General features: G+C 40.1%; 1 protein-coding gene across 3 annotated transcripts in view; it reads right to left on the bottom strand.

Moving 5' to 3' along the window:
* The window catches only part of NBEA (neurobeachin), a 547,470-nt gene that overhangs the window by 45,411 nt on the left and 480,161 nt on the right, over window positions 1-21,898 (bottom strand). For all 3 annotated transcript variants that reach the window (XM_073229196.1, XM_073229216.1, XM_073229206.1), the window contains exons 46-47: window positions 20,501-20,620; window positions 8,362-8,514 (exon numbers count right to left, since the gene is read on the bottom strand). In XM_073229196.1, the coding sequence (XP_073085297.1) occupies window positions 8,362-8,514; window positions 20,501-20,620 (273 nt within the window). The remainder of the gene's footprint in view (window positions 1-8,361; window positions 8,515-20,500; window positions 20,621-21,898) is intronic.

Raw genomic sequence — 21,898 nt, 5'->3', positions numbered from 1 at the left:
GCTGCTTAAATTTCTGCAGCTCTAAGCTGACAATAGGCATTAACACGGTCCCCCACCCCAATTTCCAGCAGAAATGACTAAAACATAATGGATCTGTCTCTGCTGCTCTAGCCCTCACCACACCATGCACACTCCCACCCTCACTCTTTACCTTTGCATTACTTGCTTTTTTCTGTAGTATTGGTCTCCTTCTAACATACTAGATATTTTACCTTTTTCTGTCCTATTTATTGCCTGTCTCCCTTTAATCAAAAGCTCTGAGGGTCAGGGTCTTTCGCTGTTCATTCGACCTTATACTTCACATGCATGAAACAGCAGCTGGTAGGCTCAGTAACTACCTGTTAAATGAATGGGGTGCAGCATGCATGAGCAATTGCTGGCGCTGTACGTTCAGTTGTCTGTGTTCCTGAGTAGAGTGCAAGCTCCTCAAGGCCATTCATGGAGCTGCCCCGGCTTGTGTTTCCAGAGCCAGAGCATTGGGAGGGGGTGACAGGCCCTTAGTGCCTGGGAGAAGGAAGGCGTTTCTCTCTTGCACCCCAGCTTTCTTTCCAGGAGCATTCATGTCCAGTTCTTCTTCGTGTTTTCCATAACGCCCTACTCAGAGCTGGCCCTCAATAAAGCCTTACGGAATGTGCAAATGCCCAGTTTCAGAGATAAGGAGGACACTGAAGGTCCAAGGGGTCAGGGTACCTTATTTGTCCAAGGTGCCCTGGCTAACAGGTGGCAGGGCAGGCACTCAAGCACAAGGGATGGAGCTCAGGACCCTGAGTTTCTGTGAAAGTCTTCCGAAATTTCTCATGCTATGGTGTTTGCTTACAATTCTTTTCTGAGCAAGGTGTTTCAGCATAATAAACTCCAAATGCAAACGGTTACCTAGCAAAAAGAGACTTTTCTCTTTAAAATATGAAAAAGATGAAATCTTGTAAAGGATGCGGAATCACATGCATCTCCACTTTCCCCCCTCAGTTCTGCAGACTGAGAATATTCTGCATTTGGCCCGGGAGCACCAGGAATCTGCTGGGCTGAGGGCTGGGTGAGATTATCAGTGCACATCCGTGAAAGGCCTTTTTCTAACGCAAATTTAAAAAAAGGGCAGATTATGATTGATGAAGCCAGCATTAGGGTAATGTTATCAGGGACACTTTCTACTTCTGTCCTTTGCAGGGAGGTCAGATTATAATCATGTTAGACCAGGACACAGAGCTGTAGTGATGTTTCATGAGTGAGTCGGCTGTGATCAGCGTAGCTTGGCGCAGATAAATTAAACCAGTTCTTGATGTATGAACTCAATACACCGAAATTTATTGAAATGTCTACTAAAAGTGACTTAATTTCTTTCCCAGGTTTTCTAATGAGACCAAATTTTGAATTTCACAGCAACCTCATCACTGTATTTACAACAGTAAATACAGTAAACCTCCATCTGTATTGTAAAACAGAAACCTCATCACTGTATTTACAAACTATAAACAACTCTAACTAATTATATGTAGTATTGTCTGTAACTAAAAAAAATCCCCAATGGACTAGAAGAAGTACATCATGAAAAATCAGAGCATTGTTTCATTTTTAAAAATAAGAAAAGGAAATTAGGTTGCAGACATGTAAAGGCTTCTATAAATGCATCAAATACCTTTTCAATTGCTGGTAAGAGATAATACTGATCATTACTGATCAATGATATCACCCCTTTTTTTTTTCTTCTTTTTGCCTAGAATTTCTTAATGACAGCTTAAAAGAAGGAGGAGAGGGTGCTCATGGACACAGAATACTAATCCACACAGAGAGAGGGAGGCTTTTTTTTACTACTGTGAATGCCATTTCTTTGGGATATATGACATTTTCATTTTATACTTCAGGCTCATTACAAAGAACTCCTTCAAATAACTGCAGATAAGTCCAGTCCAAGTTATAAATATACTAGAGCACATTTTCTCTAAACCTCTTTCATAAGCATTAAATCCTAGATGAGCTACCCAGCCACTATAAAGTCAGAAACTTTGAATGCTACAAAACAACATAAACAGTGGAGGTGCATTCATAGAACTCATGGAAAATGTAAACACTCTTATGTTTTCTATTACTACCCAGGCTTTGTGTATCAGAGAAATTTTCATCAAATGACTATTCCTTCAGCAGAAAAGGGAGATACATAGACAACTGGTTAAATTTTCTAGTTTTAACACAGATGCCTTGCGTTATTTCTGCATGATGTCAATACGATAGTTTTTCATTGGTGTGATGGGAAAACTGAGTAGCAGTTAGAGCAGAAGAAAAAAGGAACATGGGGTGTGAAGGAAAACCTCAAGCTGACCCTGAGAGGTGAGCAGCTCCAGAGTCACAGCTGCATTTCATGTCTTTTGATAGAACTGATGCTTGAGCTGCCCTTGTAGGCAGGATTTATGCCGTCCTTATCTCCCATTCTGATGCAACCAAGAATGGTGGCTAAGGTGCCCAGTCTGGTTGCCTCTCAGGGTAGGCTTCCCTTTCTATTCTGTAGAGTCCCTTCCAGGAAAGTCCGGGGAAAGAAGACCCAGAGAATAAACCCTTCTCAAGCCACTTATGCAACTCTAGCTATAGGTGCCTCCTACACATGCCCATTTAACCTGTCCTGCACGGTGGGGGCTGCAGCCATCCAGGACTGGGGCAGCCTGCTTCTCCCAAACCTGCAGAATTTTGCGTAAAGCCTTTCACTCCACCTAGTAAAAGTTCGGTTCACAAGTCTCACCAGATTCATGAGTGCCTATAAGATAACAGGAGTTTGATTTAGAATAGAGGACAACCCAACTGTCTTGATTCTTTCATTTCTTCATGTAAACAAGCTGGAACTTAGTAGTTATAACAAAAAAGTAATATATATATAATGTATAAATATAATAACATAATGCTATATACCAGTTATACCTCAATGAAAAAAAGAGCTACAAGAAAGTACTATTCACTTCTGATGTTTTATATTTTCAGAAGGCACAGTATTTATCTTTCATATTTTGTGCATTATAAAACTTAATTCTTTGAACATGTGAGAGCCCGTCTTTGAGGGACAGTGACTCCTGACGTATTCTTACTGTATGTTGAGCACCGTACATACTGGGCTTGCTGAATAGGTATTTACAGTGACAGCAAGTAGGGAGATTTGTTTGAAAGAAACACTTCATTTTGCCTTAAAGTTTGCTCAGCAGCCTTTCTGCTGTAAGAAAGACAAACTGTAAGAAGAGGTATATAAACAGAAGCCAGGTAATTACCAATTACCTGATACTAACTGATAATGTTAATATCAGGAATAAATGATGTCTCATATTTTATTCTCTCTTTAAGTAAGAGGGAAAATCTACTTTTGGAGTTTAAATTGTCTTTACAGTATTATAATCATTTTTAGGCTGTATCTTTTGAATAATCTGCTAATTCTCTTACAGCCAAAATGCTGTGAAACCATTTGGTGAGAATCATCTACTTCTAAGGAAAAGGGATTAAAAAAAAAATCTTATGTGGTGATTTTATGAATAATGAGATAGGCCAGGAGCTACAGATTAAAGGTGAAATGTCTCGGTCAAAATTAGGTGTTTGGAGGCCATCCCTGTATAGATATTAGTAGTTTGCAAATAAGAAACATTTTATATTTCAGATCTCCCTTTTAATTTGGTGTTTGGAACACAGGGTGCAGTAGAAACAGCATTAGTCTAGTTTAGTGCGGTTCTCAAATTGATCTGTAAAATGCCCTATTTAATTCAAAATACAGGTGAAGGTCTAAAGAGTATGAATGGGTCTAGGGGACATTCCCTTAGAGCTCCAGTCTGCAGTGCCAGGCCTGGGAAGTCAGAAAAAGCAGTGACATCACTACTGGGGGTGAGCGGGTCTGCCTTTCTGTGCCTCAGTCTCCTTATTCGAATAGAAGACTTTTAGCTCTACAGCCCCATGGGGAACTCAAAAGTTCAGAATGTGAACTAATGCCCCTTCACCCACTTGAAGAGCTGAAGACTAGCCTTCCTCTCCCTTGTGCTGGGCGGGACCTGGGGCTTCCTCAGCTCCCGGCCGAGGCTCCCTGGCTGGGAAGGGAGCCCTACAGGGTGTGGACTGGGAGAAGGGCGTGGGAGTAGGACCAGAGAACGTCAGGCCTGCATAGCTGTAAGGGCTGGAAAGCGCTGCTGGTCTCGGGCCAATTCCTGCTCATTTCTCCTTTTCTTCTGCTGACCCTGCTGTACTGGCTTCCGGTTAGAAGACTCGTGTCCTTCCCTCCTTTCCCATCTCCCTTTCCACAGCTCGTCAAGGCACCACTTATTCGGTCCTCGAGACTGGGTAAGAATGTGGCCACTTTGATATGGAGGTGATAACCCGGCAAGGTGATTTCACCTCATCCTCAGAGGGTTCTTTGAGGGTTAACAGAGTAAGGCCCCTGACGGTCTAGCACAGGGTCTGACAAAGACTCCAACTCCACAGAGGGCATGAGATCTAGGCACCAGCACTGCCATTATTTGATCTTAGTCAAACTTCAACTGGGATGGCTCAGGACCGTCACTGGGGTCTGGGGCAGGGTGACCAAGATCGGGGTGCCCATCGTGATCTGTAGCAGCTGTCAGCTGCAAATCTTGGAATGAGGGAAGTACAGGAAAAAATGTAAGGGACCCACCAGGGAAGTACGGAGAGCGCGTGGCTGGCCACACAGCTGTTTGTACGTAAGGAGAGGCACAGACTGGGTATGACCTACCATAACGCTCCGCTCACTAAGGGCAGCATTTTGTTACTTCGTGTGTGAGCTCACAACCCCCAAATCTGGAATAGATCAGACAAGGGCCAGCAAAACTGGAAGGAAAAAATGAGCTCGCTCTCTACCAAAGTTACAAGCTTAGATTTTCCCCAGGACTTCAGGCAGCACTTGACTCTTACTTGTCATGAGGCCTTGGTAAATTTGTAAGCATAAATTTATAAGCAGCAAATTCTAATCGGTATGGCTATTTAAGGGAAGTGTGATAGCTGACAATCTAAAGGAAACAAAAAGAATAGATACAGAATTGTATCACTTCATAGAATAATAATGGGTACTCCTAATAATAAAGAGAAGTTTCACCCTCTGTATCAGAGGATAGGGAACCAAGTGGTAACACATTTTAGGAAGACAATCATAATAATGCCCTATAAAGTTCTTGTTTCACTACAAATGTCTAGAAACTTCCTTTTTCTGGAAAGTTTAACTTGTCTGGATAGCACTGCCACCCATCACACTAGATGAATGAGGCACGAAGACTTCTCTGCCAATTTAGTTAAGTCTTACTTCCTGTGTTTATATCAATACTAATATCTGATGGTTTCTTATCCATAATAATTCCTTCCCTACATTAAAAAAATCTTGTTCATGATGCTGCCTTAGGGACTTGTTCTCAGAGGTATGGCTGCCTTTTCTTTTTCAATCAGGTATATCATTAATACAATCACTAATTCTGGGGGCATATGAACTTCTTTCACTAATGAAGAACACAAAAGCTGTACCTACAATGAATCACTATTTAATTTTTTATTAAAATATAACTATGACGTTTTAGCATCCAATTAGCACATGATCTTGATGCTTAACATCATTAGCCATTAGGGAAATGCAAATCAAAACTATAATGGGATTTTATTTCACTTGCATTAGAATGGCTATAATAATTTTTTAAAAAAACAGACAATAACAAGGGTTGGTGAAGACATGGAGGACTTGGAATGGTCACACACTGCTACTGGGAATGTAAGTCAGTACAGTTACTTTGTAAAACCATTATGCAATATCTTAAAATTTTAAATATAAATTCATCATATGACTCAGAAACTCTAGCTGTAGATATATACCCCAAAGCAATGAAAATAGATCTGCATAGAGACTTGCATATGAATGTTCATAGCAGCATTATTCTGAATAACCAAAAAGTGGAAACAACCCAAGTGGTAATCAGCTGAAGAATGGATAAGCAAAATGTGATGTGACCATACAGTGGAGTGTCATTTACAAAGAGGAATGAAGCATTGATACATGCTACAACACGGATGATCTCAAACCAAGTGAAAGAAGTCAAACACATATGAACACACATGGTATGGTTCTATTTATATAAAACGTCTAGAAGAAGTAAGCCTATGGACATAGGAAGTAGCTTAATGATTGCCTGGGGCTGGAGACAGACCCAGGGAATGACTGCAAAGGGGCCCGGGATATTTCTGGAGTGATGGGAATGTCCTAAAATCAGATCATGGGGATGGTCACACAATGCTGTAAATTTACTAAATCATTAAATTGAATGAATTTTGTAATGAATAAGGTATGCCCATTTTACAGATGCGAAATGTGAGGGTCTGAGATGTTCCGTAATTGACCTTCGTAAGGAAGTTATTAAATGGCAGAGCCCAGAGTCAAGAACAGGAAATGTCCACACTCCAAGGCACACTGATTCTGACATACCATCGGGCATTAATTAGTAGCCCCCGCATGAAAACTTCTGTTCAATCAGCTGAGTTCAGCAGTTGGCACAAGAGAAAATCTTGGAACAACAATTTTTGGCTACTTTGTCTGAGTGAAGGACTCATTCAGTTTGACTAGCTTGGATTTAACTTGACAACATGCTGAGTCACTAAGATTATTACCCCTACAGGAGGATTAATCCGTTCCCTGACTCAGCAAATATTTCCTGACTAACTGCTCAAGCCAGGCACAGTTCTGGGCTCTAGAAACACAAAGTGGAATGCTGTGAATGCATGATACGGAGACGTCAGTGGGTTTCTGGTATCCTTACGCTGACCTTGCAGTACGCACGCCAATGTGGAAGGCTAGCACGGCAACGACTGCCAATTCTAAAATCACGCATAGATGTTTAGGGGGAGGTATCACCGAAGTATAGCTCCTTCACATTAAAAATATAAACTGAAGACATAATTTGTTATTCAAGAAACCAGTATGAAATAATTCCATATATCTGAAAGTGTCAACTTACAGGTTGAGAAGGGAGAGAAATAATACATAAAAGTTAAGCAATACATGATATTCCCTCATGGGGGAGACTAGACTGCAGATCAGCGTAATTGCACTAGATCATGTGAGCGCTAGACTGCAGTGCTTGCAAACACAGGTCTACCGCATCAGGACCAGTTTTCTAAAATAGAGTAGGTTAAAAGTAAAATATTTCTTAGAGACAGAAAGTATAGCCCCCAAACTGAAGGGAGCACGTGACTGATGTGACGTCAGCAAAATAAAAAAGACCCCAAATCAGAGAGTAGCGTGAAGAACCACATCCTGTTTATGTGGAATGTCCAGAATAGGCAAATCTGTTGAGACAGAAAGTAGATTAATGGTTGCCTAGGGCTGCCTAGGGGAAATGGAGAAGATGTGGGCAGTTGTTAGTGGGCTGGGTTTCTCTATGGAGTGATAAAAATGTTCAAAATTGACTGTGCTGACGGTTGCACAACTCTGTGAACAGACTCAAATCCACTGAATTTTTTTAAAAAATTTAAATGGGTGAACTGTATGGTATGTGAATTATATCTGTGTGTGCTATATGTGAATGATATAGCTCTTAAAAAACAGGGACTAAGGGATATCTGAACTGCATTGAAATATGTGGACCTTATTGGATTCTGATTCAAATAAATAAGCTGCAAAAAGCAAAATAAAACATATTTATGAGACAGCTGGAAAAAAATCAGGAATGAATAAGAGTGTTTAAAATATATTTTGAGTCATTCACTGGCTTTATTGATAAAATTCCTATAAAGTGGTTCACTTTATATCGTAACCACACTGAGATTAAAATCTTAAATATCAATAAAAATATATTGAAATCTATAAAATTCTCACATGCAAACATTCAATTTTTAATGTGGACACAGATTTAAAAAGTAATGAGCTTTTCTTTCTGAGAATGTTCACTAGATGGCTATACTCTTAATGTCCGGAATATTACATTTTTGATGGATATGTGGTAGGTATATTTCACAGCTTTTAATTTTCTACTTACAGATGTGTTCAAACTGTAAATTATTTTGAGTATTGTATTAATGAAAAAAGAGTACAGATTTTAGCCAGTAGATAAAAATAAGAGATGGACATTTATTTTAAGCATTTTAGAATACATTAGTCAACAGATGCTCATCTGATTTTGTTCTCCAAAGAGAGAAACTATAACTGAATTACCATTCCTCATTAGGACTCATGAAAGGAAATGCCGACCTACAAGAAAGAACCCTGTCAAAAGACAGCAGTAAAATGCTTTCTTTTCTTCTTAAAATTTTAACCTTGTATTTATAGATTTTCAAGGACAATTTCTTAATAGTTAGAAACAAAACAACAGAATATTTTTACTTCCATCGTTCAAGCAGAAACAAAGTCTCTCTTACCATCCTGTTGATCCGTACAAAATCCTCAGGTTTTTTTGACCAAGGGGGAAGATCGACATCATTTACCACCACTTCATCTTCCCTGACTCCGAGATTATATCCATTACTGTTGACAAACATCTCTGGTAGGTAATAGAACTCTGGAATTAGTTCCTGCCAATGAAAATGTAGCATTATAAATCACTTTGAAAATCAGTTGAATAAAATTATTGTAATGTGCTATCTCTAAACTGAATTAAACAATTTCTTTACTTAAATCTAACATTTTACTACTTAATTCTATACACTGAATTTTCTTTAGATAAGCGTCTAGGAAGAAAAAAACCATTTTTCTTGACAATTTGTTTATAAGACTTTCAATCTTACCTTACCATAGATTAGTTAAGAGAAATGGGTTACGGAATCAACAACAGTTCACAAAACATGAGTAAACAAACATGTAAAAAGCTGTGTCTGCACGTCTGTGCTACTCAACAGCCTCTTCTGAAATGTTAAGGAAATTTCCAAATTATAAAAAAGTTGCCAGTATTGGTTAGAAATCATGTAGCATCTTCTACTTGTCTTTTTCACTACGCTGGCAATTACAAGACATGATTTTTACAAAGAGATTCATCGTTTTATTTTGTACTTTGGCAAAATAAGTTTTTCTTATTCCTATCACTTAGCCCAATGAAGAGATGCTATGCACCGTGACAGCATGTTTTAGATATTTAATTCTTGCTACCTGGATGGTAAGTTCTTAATAAACTGGATGCAAAGAGTTTGTGTTACGTGCATGCAAATATGGCATAAATAACTTGGTTCAAGGCAAACTTGTGTTTGATACATGATGTTTAACATGAGGTTTATATTACTTTAGGATAAATCTGATAGAGAAATAAGAGAACTGATTTTAGGATCCTGAAAGTGTTTATTGTTGTCCTTTTTAAACAAAGCAACTTGGAGAAACTGAAAAAAAAAAAGGTCTTTTCAAATAACAAGATGAGGGTTAATTTTAAACTATATTGTGAAAAGCATAAGGACATTTATTTGTGTAACACGATCAACATTGACCTCATAGTACCTGCAATGCAGATCTCACTGGGTTTTCTCTAGGGATACACAGAAAAATTAAAAAAAGACCATCAGACACCGAGGTCTTCAAATAAATAAAATTCCTAAATTTCCAAGAAAAGCATACACTGATGCTGTGTCTTGATGGGCTCTCCTGCGAAAGCCAACATTTATCTGTTATAGCATAAGCGGGGTGTTTATCTGAGTACTGCTCTGTGAAAATGTGATCATTGTTCATTCTTATGATGATAAATGTGAACCATAAAAAAATATAACGAAGTTTGAGCAGCAGGCACTGTGAAAACAAAAACTGAACAAGGCAAAGCCTTCCTTCAAGTAATTCACAGTCTGGTCCACGGGGTAGATGTATAAGCGGGTGGTCCTAATACACAACAGTAACAGCTGTGAAAGGAGTGCAAAGTGCAAGGAGCAGAGGACCCCGGGACAGTCAAGGAAGACTTCCCTGGAGATGGGACATTTGAGTTTGGCCGTGGCTGAGATAAAGCTGGCAGAAAAGGGCCGGGGCCCACCGGGGAGCATTACCCAGCAGCGGTACGGCCTGAGCATGTGGGGTGGGGTACACGATACACTGGAGGTGGCACGTCCAGACGCGGGGATGAGACGGCAAGAGGTGCCTGGAGCCAGATGATGAAGGAAGGTTTAGGATAAACTAGGCTGTTTGGATTTTGTGTTATTGGGTGCATTTGTTTTACAACAAGATGTTTTTAGAGACCTGTTATGACAGGAGCAATTGAGAAGGGGCTGGAAGAAAAACTCACGGGTAAACAAATGTCCTTACTTTCAAATAATGACACAGCTTATTTGGTGGACATACAGGGGCCAGAGTGCTTCTGCCGTACTCTATCAGCAATGACAATGAGCTTGACTTCCAGGCTAGGTGAGCATGAGGCAGGTACAGCAGGTATCCTACTGCACTGAAGGAGCGATTTGGTAAAGGTGTGTGATCACCGATTACAAGGTGGAAGCGGAGCGTGTTTGCTGTTCCCATGTATTTGTATGTAATTGGAAATGTGTGACTGTTACAGTCTGAACATTTCTGTTCCCCTAAGATACGAATGATGAAACTCTATTCCCTGTGATGGTATTTGGAGGTGGGCTGTTTGGAAGGTAGTTGGGGTTAGAGGAGGCCATGAGGAGGTTCCGAGAGAGCGTGCTGCTCCTCTCTGCCACGGGAGGACACAGCATGTGAGGACAATGGCCACCCATGAACACCAAGCTGGCTCTCACCAGACGCAGACCTGACCTCGCGGGAGCCTTCACCTCGGACGTCTGGCCTCTAGAACTGTGAGCAATGAATTTCTGTTGTTTATAGGCCCCCCAGTTTATGGTAAAATACAGCAGCTTGAGCTGTATTTTTACAGCTTGTATAATTACAAGACAGTAATTATTAATTTATTATTTCAATGCATTAAGATATCTGTTTGGGAAAATATGGACAAGCAGTAAGGGATGTCGAGAAGGCGGAGAATACGGCTATTTGCACATTTTTCATCCTATATGTGATGCTGAATAGCAATAGATTGCAAATGGGCCAAAAGGGGAGAGGAATGTGAGCTCATGCAGCTGCTCTTTGTGGAGGATGATTTATGTGTAATAGACTCCTGGAAGTCAGGATTTCCCTTCCTACCTTTCAGCAGTTATTTGTGTTCATGTCCTATCTCTATAACTAGACTATATAAGCTTCCTGGAGGACAGAGATATATATTCACATGAATATAGCAACTTGGATTTATTTTTTATTTAAACAGCCCAAAGAGTCTCAATTTATCTTCAGCTGCTTTGCTGCTCTATAAAGTTTTTCAGATATATTATTTTCCACTCTTTCCTGTGCTATAAGTCATCTAAACTATGTGGTTATCCTTGACCTACTTACCACTGGAATGCTATCTCTCTGTGTGTCATTAAAATAGATTCACAAAGACACAAGAAACCTAGGATTTTATATTAATAACAGTTTGGGCAAAAGCAGGTTTTCAAGCCTTATTTTGTGAGGTCTGTGTTTTGTCGAATCCCTAGTTAACTCTTGGAGCTCTACTTTTGTATGCAGCAGGTGCCCATTAAATATTAAACTACTGAAGATAGTAGATAACGTTATTTTAATATCACTGGGAATCTTTGGGGGAGTAGGAAGATGGTTGTAAGAATGTCTGAAGGGAAGAGTCAATGAAGTACTTCACTAAATAAAGGAAAAAGTTTGATGAGTCCAGAAATAAAATCCATACCTTCGGAGGGGTAACTTGGGTAGCTTAACAAGTGGCATTTTGCTTATTCTACTTGTGTTGTGAAGTGCGAAAGAGTTTACGTGAGATTTAGAAAACATGAGTCTTAAAGTTGAAGACAAAAGTGTAGCCAAATTACAGAAGTGGAAGCGACACCCATTTCATTTTTTTTATTGAACTATACTTGATATACAATATTAGACTGATTTCGAGTGTACAACACAGGGGTTTAACCCATTTCATTTTAATTTCAGCTCTCTAAAAAGAAGGTGCTAACGGAGGGCTGCCACTAAGGAGAACGAAGTGAGGCCAAGAAAGGTTAGCTCTGATGGTTATTTGGAATGGCAGGAGGAAGGGTATTTCAGCTGGAATGTTCTGGAAGGCTTTGATTAGGGCCAGTCATATGAAAAAGCGGCATTCCTAGGGCCTTCAGGATGGCCTCTTCAGTAAGGGTATTTTCTCCACTCCAGTCCTCACCCAGCAGAGCACGGCGTAGTCACTGATTAGGGTGCTAAGATGTTGGTGTAAGCTGCCAGAAGCTTCATGTTTGAGGGGCCAAAGAAACTCTCAGATTGTTAATAGTGGGAATAGCCACAAAACAGACACCTTTTTAAGGTAAACCTGATGAAATTCCTGAAGCATGGCTTATTTGCAAGGACCCTAAAAAAAGACTAGAGCTGTAGGTGATTAAAGCTGTTGGAACTCTGAAAGCCTGAGCTGGGGAAGTTTCTCTCAGGACAAAAAAAAATATAATATGAATACATATATATTTTCCTGAAGCGGAAAGAAGGAAGTAAAATTTCAAAGTCTGGAGAGAAGTCTCTGAAGCATCAGTGGAAGTACAAATTCTTATGTCCCCGTTTTATTGCTTTTAAATCTTGTTTTAAATAGCATCTTTAATTTAAAGTTAGTATGTAAATGTAAGACATGAATATATAACTTAGAGTCACCTACATATCATTTAAAAGATTTTATTTTAAAAACGTAAACTGATGAATAAGAGATTTTTATTTCTGAGATTCAACTGCTTATGTCCTAGAAGATGATAATGAGCGTATCTGTGCTCTAAGACATGGCATTTGCTGAAATGCTACCTCTGGGCATTCAATCTTAAAACAGCAGGTAGGATTTATTTCTGTCTTACTATGTGTTGGGCTCTGGTCTAAGCGCTTTACACAGATTTTCTTAATCTTCAGAGAATCTCTGAGGTAGGTATTCCCCATCTTCCCACTTCACAGGCAGGACAGGATGCAAAGGGAGGTAAGTAACTGGCTCATAACTGCACTGCAAATAGGTGGTAAAGCCAGACATCAAACCCAAAACTTCAGATCCAGGGTCTCTGCTCTTAACATTCTCCATTTTGCCTTCTAAAGCAGCAACCCAGTCATTCTATATGACTTGATTCTGTTTTGATTTTCTGCATAGAAATTATAATTTTCCTTTTCTTTTATTTATGCTTCTGTGTCCTACTATCATGGAAATCCAGTGATGTCCAGCGAGGGATTATATCTGTCTTGCTCACACCACTCGCTTGCTAGGAAGGCTGCCCGACATATAACAGATACACGATACAAATCTGTGAAATGAAAACTGAATTAACTATTGCTATATGTTTATCACATACTGAATTTCAGGAATGAAACAGTGATTAAAAAATATTGAAGGTCCAGGTTTCCATACTGTGTTAGTTAAAGCAGAGGCACTTATGGCTACCAGTTAGTTGAAGACAAGGGGGAGATGGGGCAAGCGGATGGTTTGGAGATGATCCTTCCTTCTACCAGGGAAGTACTACTTTCTGGGCATCAGAATCAAATAGATCTAAGTTTAAATCTAGGCTTCTTGCTAGCTTGGGTTTCCTTACCTTTTGAAAAAAAATCAGTCTCTTGACATGCAAAATTGTGATGATGATAGAAACCAACTCACTGGGTAGACGTGAGGATTCAATGGGGGTCATGTGTAAAACAATGTATTCCACAGCTTTATGCAAAATATATTTTCAGAGCTATTTATATGTAGTTGTTGTTTCAGGCTGCAGCAGCTTAGGGTACCTGGTACCAAAGTACATGCTGTACTCAGTAACAGAACAATCACTTTGCGTTTTGTGTTTGAATGAATACCTATGTAGATAATTCAGATGATTAAACTGTTTATCAGATACACGAACTAGCTTACATGTTATCTAGCCTAATCAGATATACTGATGCAAGTTAATTGCACGTCAGACTGGGGTTCTGTCTAAATGCACCATTGAATTGAACTGAATGGTACGAACCAAACTAGAACTTGTAATTTTTAAAAACTGGTAGCTTGGAGAGCTTTCTCAAACACTGCCATCCCTCCCATCTCATGTCCCCTTTGGCATTTTCACTTTACCATTCCTTCCATAAAGAGACGGAGTCTCTTTACTCTCTCTGAATATGGGCTGGCTTATTTCAACACAGAATTGAAACCTAAGACTTTAAAGGCCCTGCAGCTTCTCTTTTTATCCCTTCAGAAGCTAACCATTACATGACGCCGTGTGACCACCTTGCTGGAGGGGTCATAGAGAGACACACACACCTGGACTGTCCCTAGCTGTTCTCACTGTTCTCGTTTGCTCAGATGGGACACAAAACATAGGAGTAAACTGTCTTGGGTTCTCTGCTGCAGCCAAGCCACTCCAGCTGTCATTGTGTAGCACAAAAGAAGCCTTAACTCCAATTGCCTATCAACAAATAAATAGTTGCTGTTGTTTTAAGACAAAGTTTTGGGGTGATCTGATCCACAATATTAGATAACTGAAGCAGGAGTTAATGCCTGGGGTGGAGTGCTGGGCTAATGCATACTTAACTCTGGGCATTGGCTTTGGACCTGGGCAGTAGGGAGAGACGGGACGCGGGGTGAGGGGGGTGGTGCAGCCTGGAAGGCCAGGGAGGAAGCTGCTAACCTGAAGTGGGTCAAGAGCAACCCATGTCACATAGGGGTGGACAGTTCACGAGACCACGCCCTATAATAACTTCAAAGATAGAAAAGTATCTAATGAACTTGTGCTCTGGTGCAGGAGGTTTCAGGCAGAATGCTCAAAGCGGCCGCTGGTTTCTTATGGATGAGGTATTATGACTTGAGGAAGCAACTGTTCAGTTCTTAAGCAATATTTAGAGACACAGAGAGGCCTAGGAAAATCCCTAATGCTCAAATTCTCAAAATAAGACAGAGGTTCAGATCAAAGGTCAATTTCAAGGTGCCACAAGTAAAATATGGCCACAAGGAAATGGACGTGGCTGTAAACCCCTTCAATGTGCTCGACAAAGTTTAAGGTGGTGGTTTGTAGACCTGCCCAGCTACACACAGGGATTCAGAGAATTTTAAGGGCATTATAAATAGCACCCTATTCATAGCCAGAAGTAGAAAGGATCCTATCTTGAAAGGCTTTGTGAATACATGTTTTGTCTAATAATGAACTGTAATTTGATACATAGGAAGTCCACAAGCTTTTAAAGGAGGGCAAAGGAGGCCTTGGATCCAACTTGGGCAAAAGATGCCTCGGCCCCAGCTCTCTGTGCCTGGAGAGCATTGTGAGAAAGCTGCTTAGTTGCAAACAAGCACTGTTTCTTATGGAAAAGGCAAAGGTAAGGTCCCAGAGGACGGGACCAAGAGCCACAGAGACCAGTGAATCAGGGAGCCGTACCTAGACAGCGTCACTGAGTCCCAGCCTGCAGATGGATCCCGCCCCTGCGGTCTGGGAAGCTGGCCATGTAGGCCTGGCTGGAGATGCTGTGAACCAGTGACTGTGATGGCCCTTCCAGAGGCCCTCTCCTTTGCACAGTCTGCTGAGACTCACCTGTGTCTGTCCTACCACTGTATGCTGAGTGTACCTGGGACAAGAGAGCTTGCCTTCTAATTCCCAGGTCTCCAACCTGGGATTTCTGCACCTTATCTGTATCTGGACCTGATATGGATGATGAGATACTAGATTTTGAGGCTGATACCGGATGGAGGTGAGACTTGTAGGGAACAAGTTGAGTAAAGCTTGCATGTAGGAGGGGTGTGAATTGTTCCTTAAGAGAGAACCTCAGTAGATTGTTTCCAAAGAAATCTTGGTTGCCACAAAAATCTCTCCAACCCTCATGTCCTTCTGAAATAGGACTTTGTTGCTCACCTCACCAGGAGGCAGAGTTCGTTTCTCCCCTTGTTAATTTGGGCAGCCCGGTGACTTGTTTGGAGCGACCGAATGCCGTGTAACACGAGGTGCTTTGCAAGCCTAGGCAGTTAAGAGGCAGTTCCCATTTTTTTACCCTCCTGATACCAGCCACCACAGAAAAAAATGTGTAGTGATCTTTTGGAGAAACTATATAAGGAGAAGGAGGACCAGCCAGCCCCGACCTGTCCCAGCCATCCTTGCTAAGACACCAGACATGTGAATGAGGTCATTCGGAATCTTCCAGACCCAGGAGGCTACTCTCTTGATGCCACATGGATCAGAGAGACATGCTCTACCTGACGAACTCTATTCTAGTCACAGAAATCTTGAGAAAATAAGCGGTTGTGTTTTATTGTTTTAAAGCCATTAGGGTTTGGGGGGTTTTGTTATACAGCATTAAGTGACTAAAGTATGACTGGACTGTTCAATGACTCCAAACACGTCAAAGCGCTTGGATTCAATCATATGACCATGTAGAAGAATCAAAGCCGCACACCACGCCAGTGACAGGGCACCAGAGCAGCGGAATAGACCTCAGCGCTAGTTTGGCTTCCTCTCACCTGCTCTGTGACCTCAGGCAGGCCACTTAGTGTCTGTGAACCTCCTGCACAAAACGGGGGGAGTGATGGCTAGGTCGCGGGACTGGTGTGAGGACTGTCAAATGACCCACAAAAAAGCATGTTTGCCAACTACTAGGAGTTTGTGGAAGAGAATGGGCTCTGCTGCTGTAACTTGTGAGCGTGACCCTGCGGAGGCACTGCAGGCACTAGCACGCCTACTGGAAATAACAGCTCTTTTTATTCTCTTCCCATTGATAAGATTCCTGTTAATCAGCTTCTCCTTAAGAGTCCAAGTAATTAAAAATTTCCTAAATGAAAAACAGTGCAGACAGACACCAAGTATTAAAGAAACGGCAAGATGACTATTAGAACAGGCATTTTATGTCTAAAATGTGATTTCTGGGTTGTTTTAACAGCTCCACTAAAACCCCACAGTACAGTTAATAATGTTATATGCGTTCCGTCAATAATAAGAAAATATCCTCAGACACAATTTCTAATTTACAAGCTTATGACAACTTCAAGCTGCTGAGAAATTGGACTTGAAAGTATGTCTTAGAATGATAGAAGACCACTATTAACACTGCCATAATTGTATACCTACTGCATCAAATCTGACGTTTCAGTTTAATATATTTTGCTGAGAGAGCAGACTGTTTTATGGCTTCCTAGTGAAATCAAAATCCAACCCAGAGGTTTGCACGCTTCTAATATAATTCACTGCAAGGTTTTAAAACTGCCATCTCTTTTCTTCCCTTTTTCAAAAGATTGATGCCCTGGCATTCCTTAATTCCACAAGAGCTCCTAATGGGTCAATGAGTCAGTGGTGAGCACCTCCATTAACGGTATTAATTTACACTATGTCACCTTAATGACATTTTGTCACAGCTACCTCCTCTGACATCTACATACCTATTCAAAAGTAATAAAACAACTTTGCAAGGCATTAATGAAAATTAGCGTGGGAACTTCAGCAAGTTGAATGTCACTGTTATACTAGTGAAGAGAAATACAAAAACTAAGTAGAAACTAAGTAGCCTGACTTAAGTCAGGAGTCCTCTCTCCTGAAAGGTCACTTCGCCAAAACACTCCTTGTGCGTCCAGCTTGTGTTCACGGCCACAGGAAGAGACTGACATGACAGTGTGGAGATACCCGTCGAGAAATAGAAACACGTTTCCCTAAAATTATATCAAATGCTTAATTTTAACGGCTTAGGTTTTCACATGTAGTTAGCAAAACTACTGATACTTTTAGAAACCTATTCTTCCCTGGCAAATCAGGTATTATTTTAGCGAGAGACATCCTGTAGAGTTTAATCGGTAATTTAAATGTGGATTTAGAAAATCTCAAGTTACTACCAGTATTACCAAAAAACTGACATTCCTTAATGAGCATCCTCAGATTCTGATGCTATAGAGGGAGAGGCTGATTTGGACACACACACACACACACAGAACCACAAAAACACAACTGAAGGGGAGCAAAGCTGAAAGCCTGGGAAACCCGACTTGAACGCAACCTTCCGTAACTTCCAAGATCTCTTTCAAATCAACTGAAAAATGGGAAAAGATCTGAGTAAGCTTACAGGTAAAGAAATATATGAAAAATGCTCAACTTCCCTCATAATTAATGAAAGGTTGGCCAAAACAAAGATGGCTGCCTTTTTCACTCACCAGAGTGGCCAAGAGGTACGGCATTTATTCTAACAGCGATGACAGGGCGCGGGGAAGGAGGCCTTCCCACACACCGCGGTATCATCTTTGGGAATCATGGTCTGCCATTACCTTTCAAAAGTGAAGATGCATATAGCCTGTTAACCACCAGTCCCATTCACAGGAATTATCCTTTACATAGGCAGGCAAAGTTCATCTAGATGTCTGTGCAAGGATGTTTAACAGTAACAGAGAGAAAGAGAACTGTCCACCAATACAAAATTGTCTAGATACATTACTGTGTCTGTATTCGATAGGCAGTCTTTAAAAAGAAAGGAACTACATGGAAATATATCCAAGAACTATTACAAAATATGAAAGGTCAGGGGTGTGGGTAGGAGAAAACTGAAAATAAGAGCAATCCAGGCAACGTGAACCTGGGAAGTGAACTTAGCATGAAGTAACTAAGTTAGGGCTGAGGGGACAGTACCTGCTTGTGTTCAGTACCGCTGCTTGAAGATAAAAAAAACAAACAAAAAAATGCTCCCAAGTTAGTAATAGCCATTTTGGTCTTTGTCTTTGATGGTGTGACTCCAGGGGCCAAAGGAACACAATTAGTAACAAAATGTAAGCATTTCTAAAAAGTTTCAGAACAGGGAAACTGCTATGAGGATTCCCGACAGTTTCAGAGGGAAAAATCCTAGCATGAACACTGGTCATCAGAGACGGACCTGTAATGTGGTGAGATCTTTGGAGATCAAAAGCCTCAATGAAATTTTCCGGATAAGAAAGTAAAGTCTAAAACCGTATGTACATACGTGAACTGGAGTGACTGACTCTGATGTGCATGGGCTTTTGAGGGTGGATGCTTGAATTAAGTTGAAAAGCCAATTTTCTTGTTTGTGATAATGTCAAATAAGAGTGAGCAGACCTTCTCACTTGAAATAGTTTGATATAATACAGACACATCTCTGAATTAAGAATTAAGATAAAATAATCTTAAATGTGATAGGAAGCTTTAAATTACAGATAAAAATATTTAGTTCACAAAGGAAATATTGAGTGAATTCTTATGAACACTGTGCTAATTCTAGAATTCTCTGAACTCCCCATTTTCTATGTTAATTCCCAAAGTGTTATTAATAAGAAACAGACTTTTTCCTTGATTTCATTGGTAGTAAATCAGTTTAAATGATGGTTAATGGATATTTTAGGGTTTAGCTCTTCAGTGTAGCTATAAAACTATTAGGAGGAAACTCTGTGCTTTATGAATTTAATATTTAAGATGCATGTTAAATTATTTTAAATGTGAATATGTTATATGTATAAATTAATATTCATTTATGCAAACTTTGATGGCAATGAATGAAATACATAGATATACTACACACTACTTAGATCCATTTCCTTTGTTTTCTGCTTCTGAAGACTGAATAAAAGTTGTATTCATCCAGTTTCTTACAGTACAGTAACATAATAATTACTTTTTATAAATATTAGTGATAAATATAAATGTGAAAATGACAATTTCGACTTTAATTCACTGCCTTTTGCTGGATTAAGACCCTAAGTAGAATGATTTCATAACATTTTTATATTCAGCATTATGAATGGCAGTGAAAAAAATCTACCTTGAAGAAAAAGGGCCTAAAAATCAGAAACACATATAGCCATGGAATGACCTGATCACATAATCTTACTATCAGGGGGAAAAAAGAGAAAAATGAGAGAGTAAATGTATGTTACTGTTTTGAATACAACCTTTGTTTTAAACAAGAGCCCATATAAATGAGTAACAAACCTTTGTACTTGACAATAGCTAAGCAGTGTCACCTGTAAAATTACTCTGCTCTCCGGCTGTTTCTGGGTGTCGAGTGTGTGCGTGCGTGTGCGTGTGTGTGTGCGTGCACGTGCGTGTGTGTGTTGGTTTAATCTAATGTGTATTGTTGCATAGTATCGCCAGGCACAGTCAAGTAAAAGCCAAGGCTGTACAGAAAGCCTACATTTTAAATGGGTCTTGTCATTAATGCTTTATTAAGTGCCCCAGGCTACATAAACCCAAGGCCGGGCAAGCTATAGCAATATGACACATTAAGGTCGAATGCAATTCCTGCTGTTTCAGGGAATGGGCCAATATTGAGTTAACAGCAGGAAAAGCAGTTCTTGGGCTTTTCTTTCCACCTCCTGAATATTCGATCTAAATTAGACAGGAATTTTTTGAAATTAGGAAAACACTTTGAGTGAATAATATCAAAGAATCCTGAATCATTCTCTGTGGTGCTCAGAATGATTCCTTTTGGTGTCCTTTTAGGTTAGATGTAACACATCATTTTAAAATACGATGGCACAAGGCTGCAGTATAAAGTGTCTTATATACCCAACTAAACAAAAAAAACCCCAAAATTTCAGCATACTTTGAAATCAGATGACTATCAACAAATAAAAGAGCCTACCTTTACATCAGAAGTATCTCTCTGACTAGTTCTCCAAGACCTTGCAACCGACGAGAAGGTTCGATCCGGATGGTCAAATTTTCCATCATTTGCATTGAGGAAAAAGGTTGTGAAGGGTTCCTAAAAAAAAAAAAAAAGAGAAAAAGGAATTTGACCTTCTGAATACAGCTGCCCTTGTTCCTTTGCAAAACTGTAAAATATGTAAAATACATTCCTTTGTAAATGGGTCAGGAGGTACAGTCTGGGCCTGACCGGGCTGCTGAGGCACCTGTCACTCTGTCACCTTGGCAGGCCATTTTGCTTCCTGGGCTACAGCCTTCCGATCTGTAAAATGATAGAGTTCTGATGCTCTGTGATTTTATGATAAGTGACTTTGCTTTGTTGTCGGTTTATAACCCAGGGTTTCTCTCTAATAAGTAGGGCCATGCATAATACCACGGCCATGAGAAAATCACTCCGATGCTCTTCTGTGCAGTGTGGAAGCACGTGGAATGTTCATCTGCGATGACCCATGCAAGTCCAGTAAAGTACTTGTACCATGTAATGGTGACCGTCTTTGCAAAATGCGAATCCTTGCTTAAAGTCCTTCAGGAGCTCTTCAGAGCTCAAGCAGAAAGTCTAATCTGTCTTCAAAGATCCCGAATGATCTGGAACCTGCTTGCCTCCCCTCTCGCCATCCCCTGCTCACATCTTAAGGTCTTGCCACATTGCTCTCACTGCATGTCTTTTGCTCATCATGTTCCCTCAGCCCGGTACAAACTTATCCGTTCCCCTCACTATTCTTACTCGGCTAAGTTCCTTTTGACCTTTCAGTCTCAGCCAAGATGTCATTTTCTCCTGTAAGACTTGCCTTGATTTGCCCAGCTCTCTGGTATGTTCAACTAGAAACCTGAATTTCCTCAAGCACATCACTAAGCCCTTGTCACTCTGTTTTGTAACTGATGTTTAACTTGTCTGTCTTCCCCACTATAGGAATGGATTCCATATTTATCTTACTTACTGTTTTATCTCCAATGCTTAGAACAACTTCTGGCACAGAGAAGTTGCTCAGTGTACAATCTGTTGAGGGAGTGAATGAAATAAAGTGCTAAGACTCTAGTTTTTTTTAGTAGTCTGTAATTACTACCTTATGATAACATAGTGTCTGTCACCTAAAAGAAGAATGACAGGTCATCCCTAGGTTCAATAATGCTAATAAATCTTCATGACATTTTCTTAAATATTTAGTTTTTTTTCCCTTAATACATAATGTCTTTTCCTTCTTTTATATCTATAAAATATTGCTTTGTCCCATTAAATTCCTCCTTTTGTCACTAGCCATAGGGCTGGCTACTGGAGAAGAGCTACAAATATTCATCTTTCCCAGTATCTTCCCAAAATTGATAAAAATCATCAATT

Source organism: Manis javanica, chromosome 1, assembly GCF_040802235.1.
Source record: "Manis javanica isolate MJ-LG chromosome 1, MJ_LKY, whole genome shotgun sequence".
Taxonomy (NCBI): Eukaryota; Metazoa; Chordata; class Mammalia; order Pholidota; family Manidae; genus Manis; species Manis javanica.
Note: the sequence above shows the minus strand (reverse complement) of the source record. Positions and strands in the feature narration are given on the sequence as shown.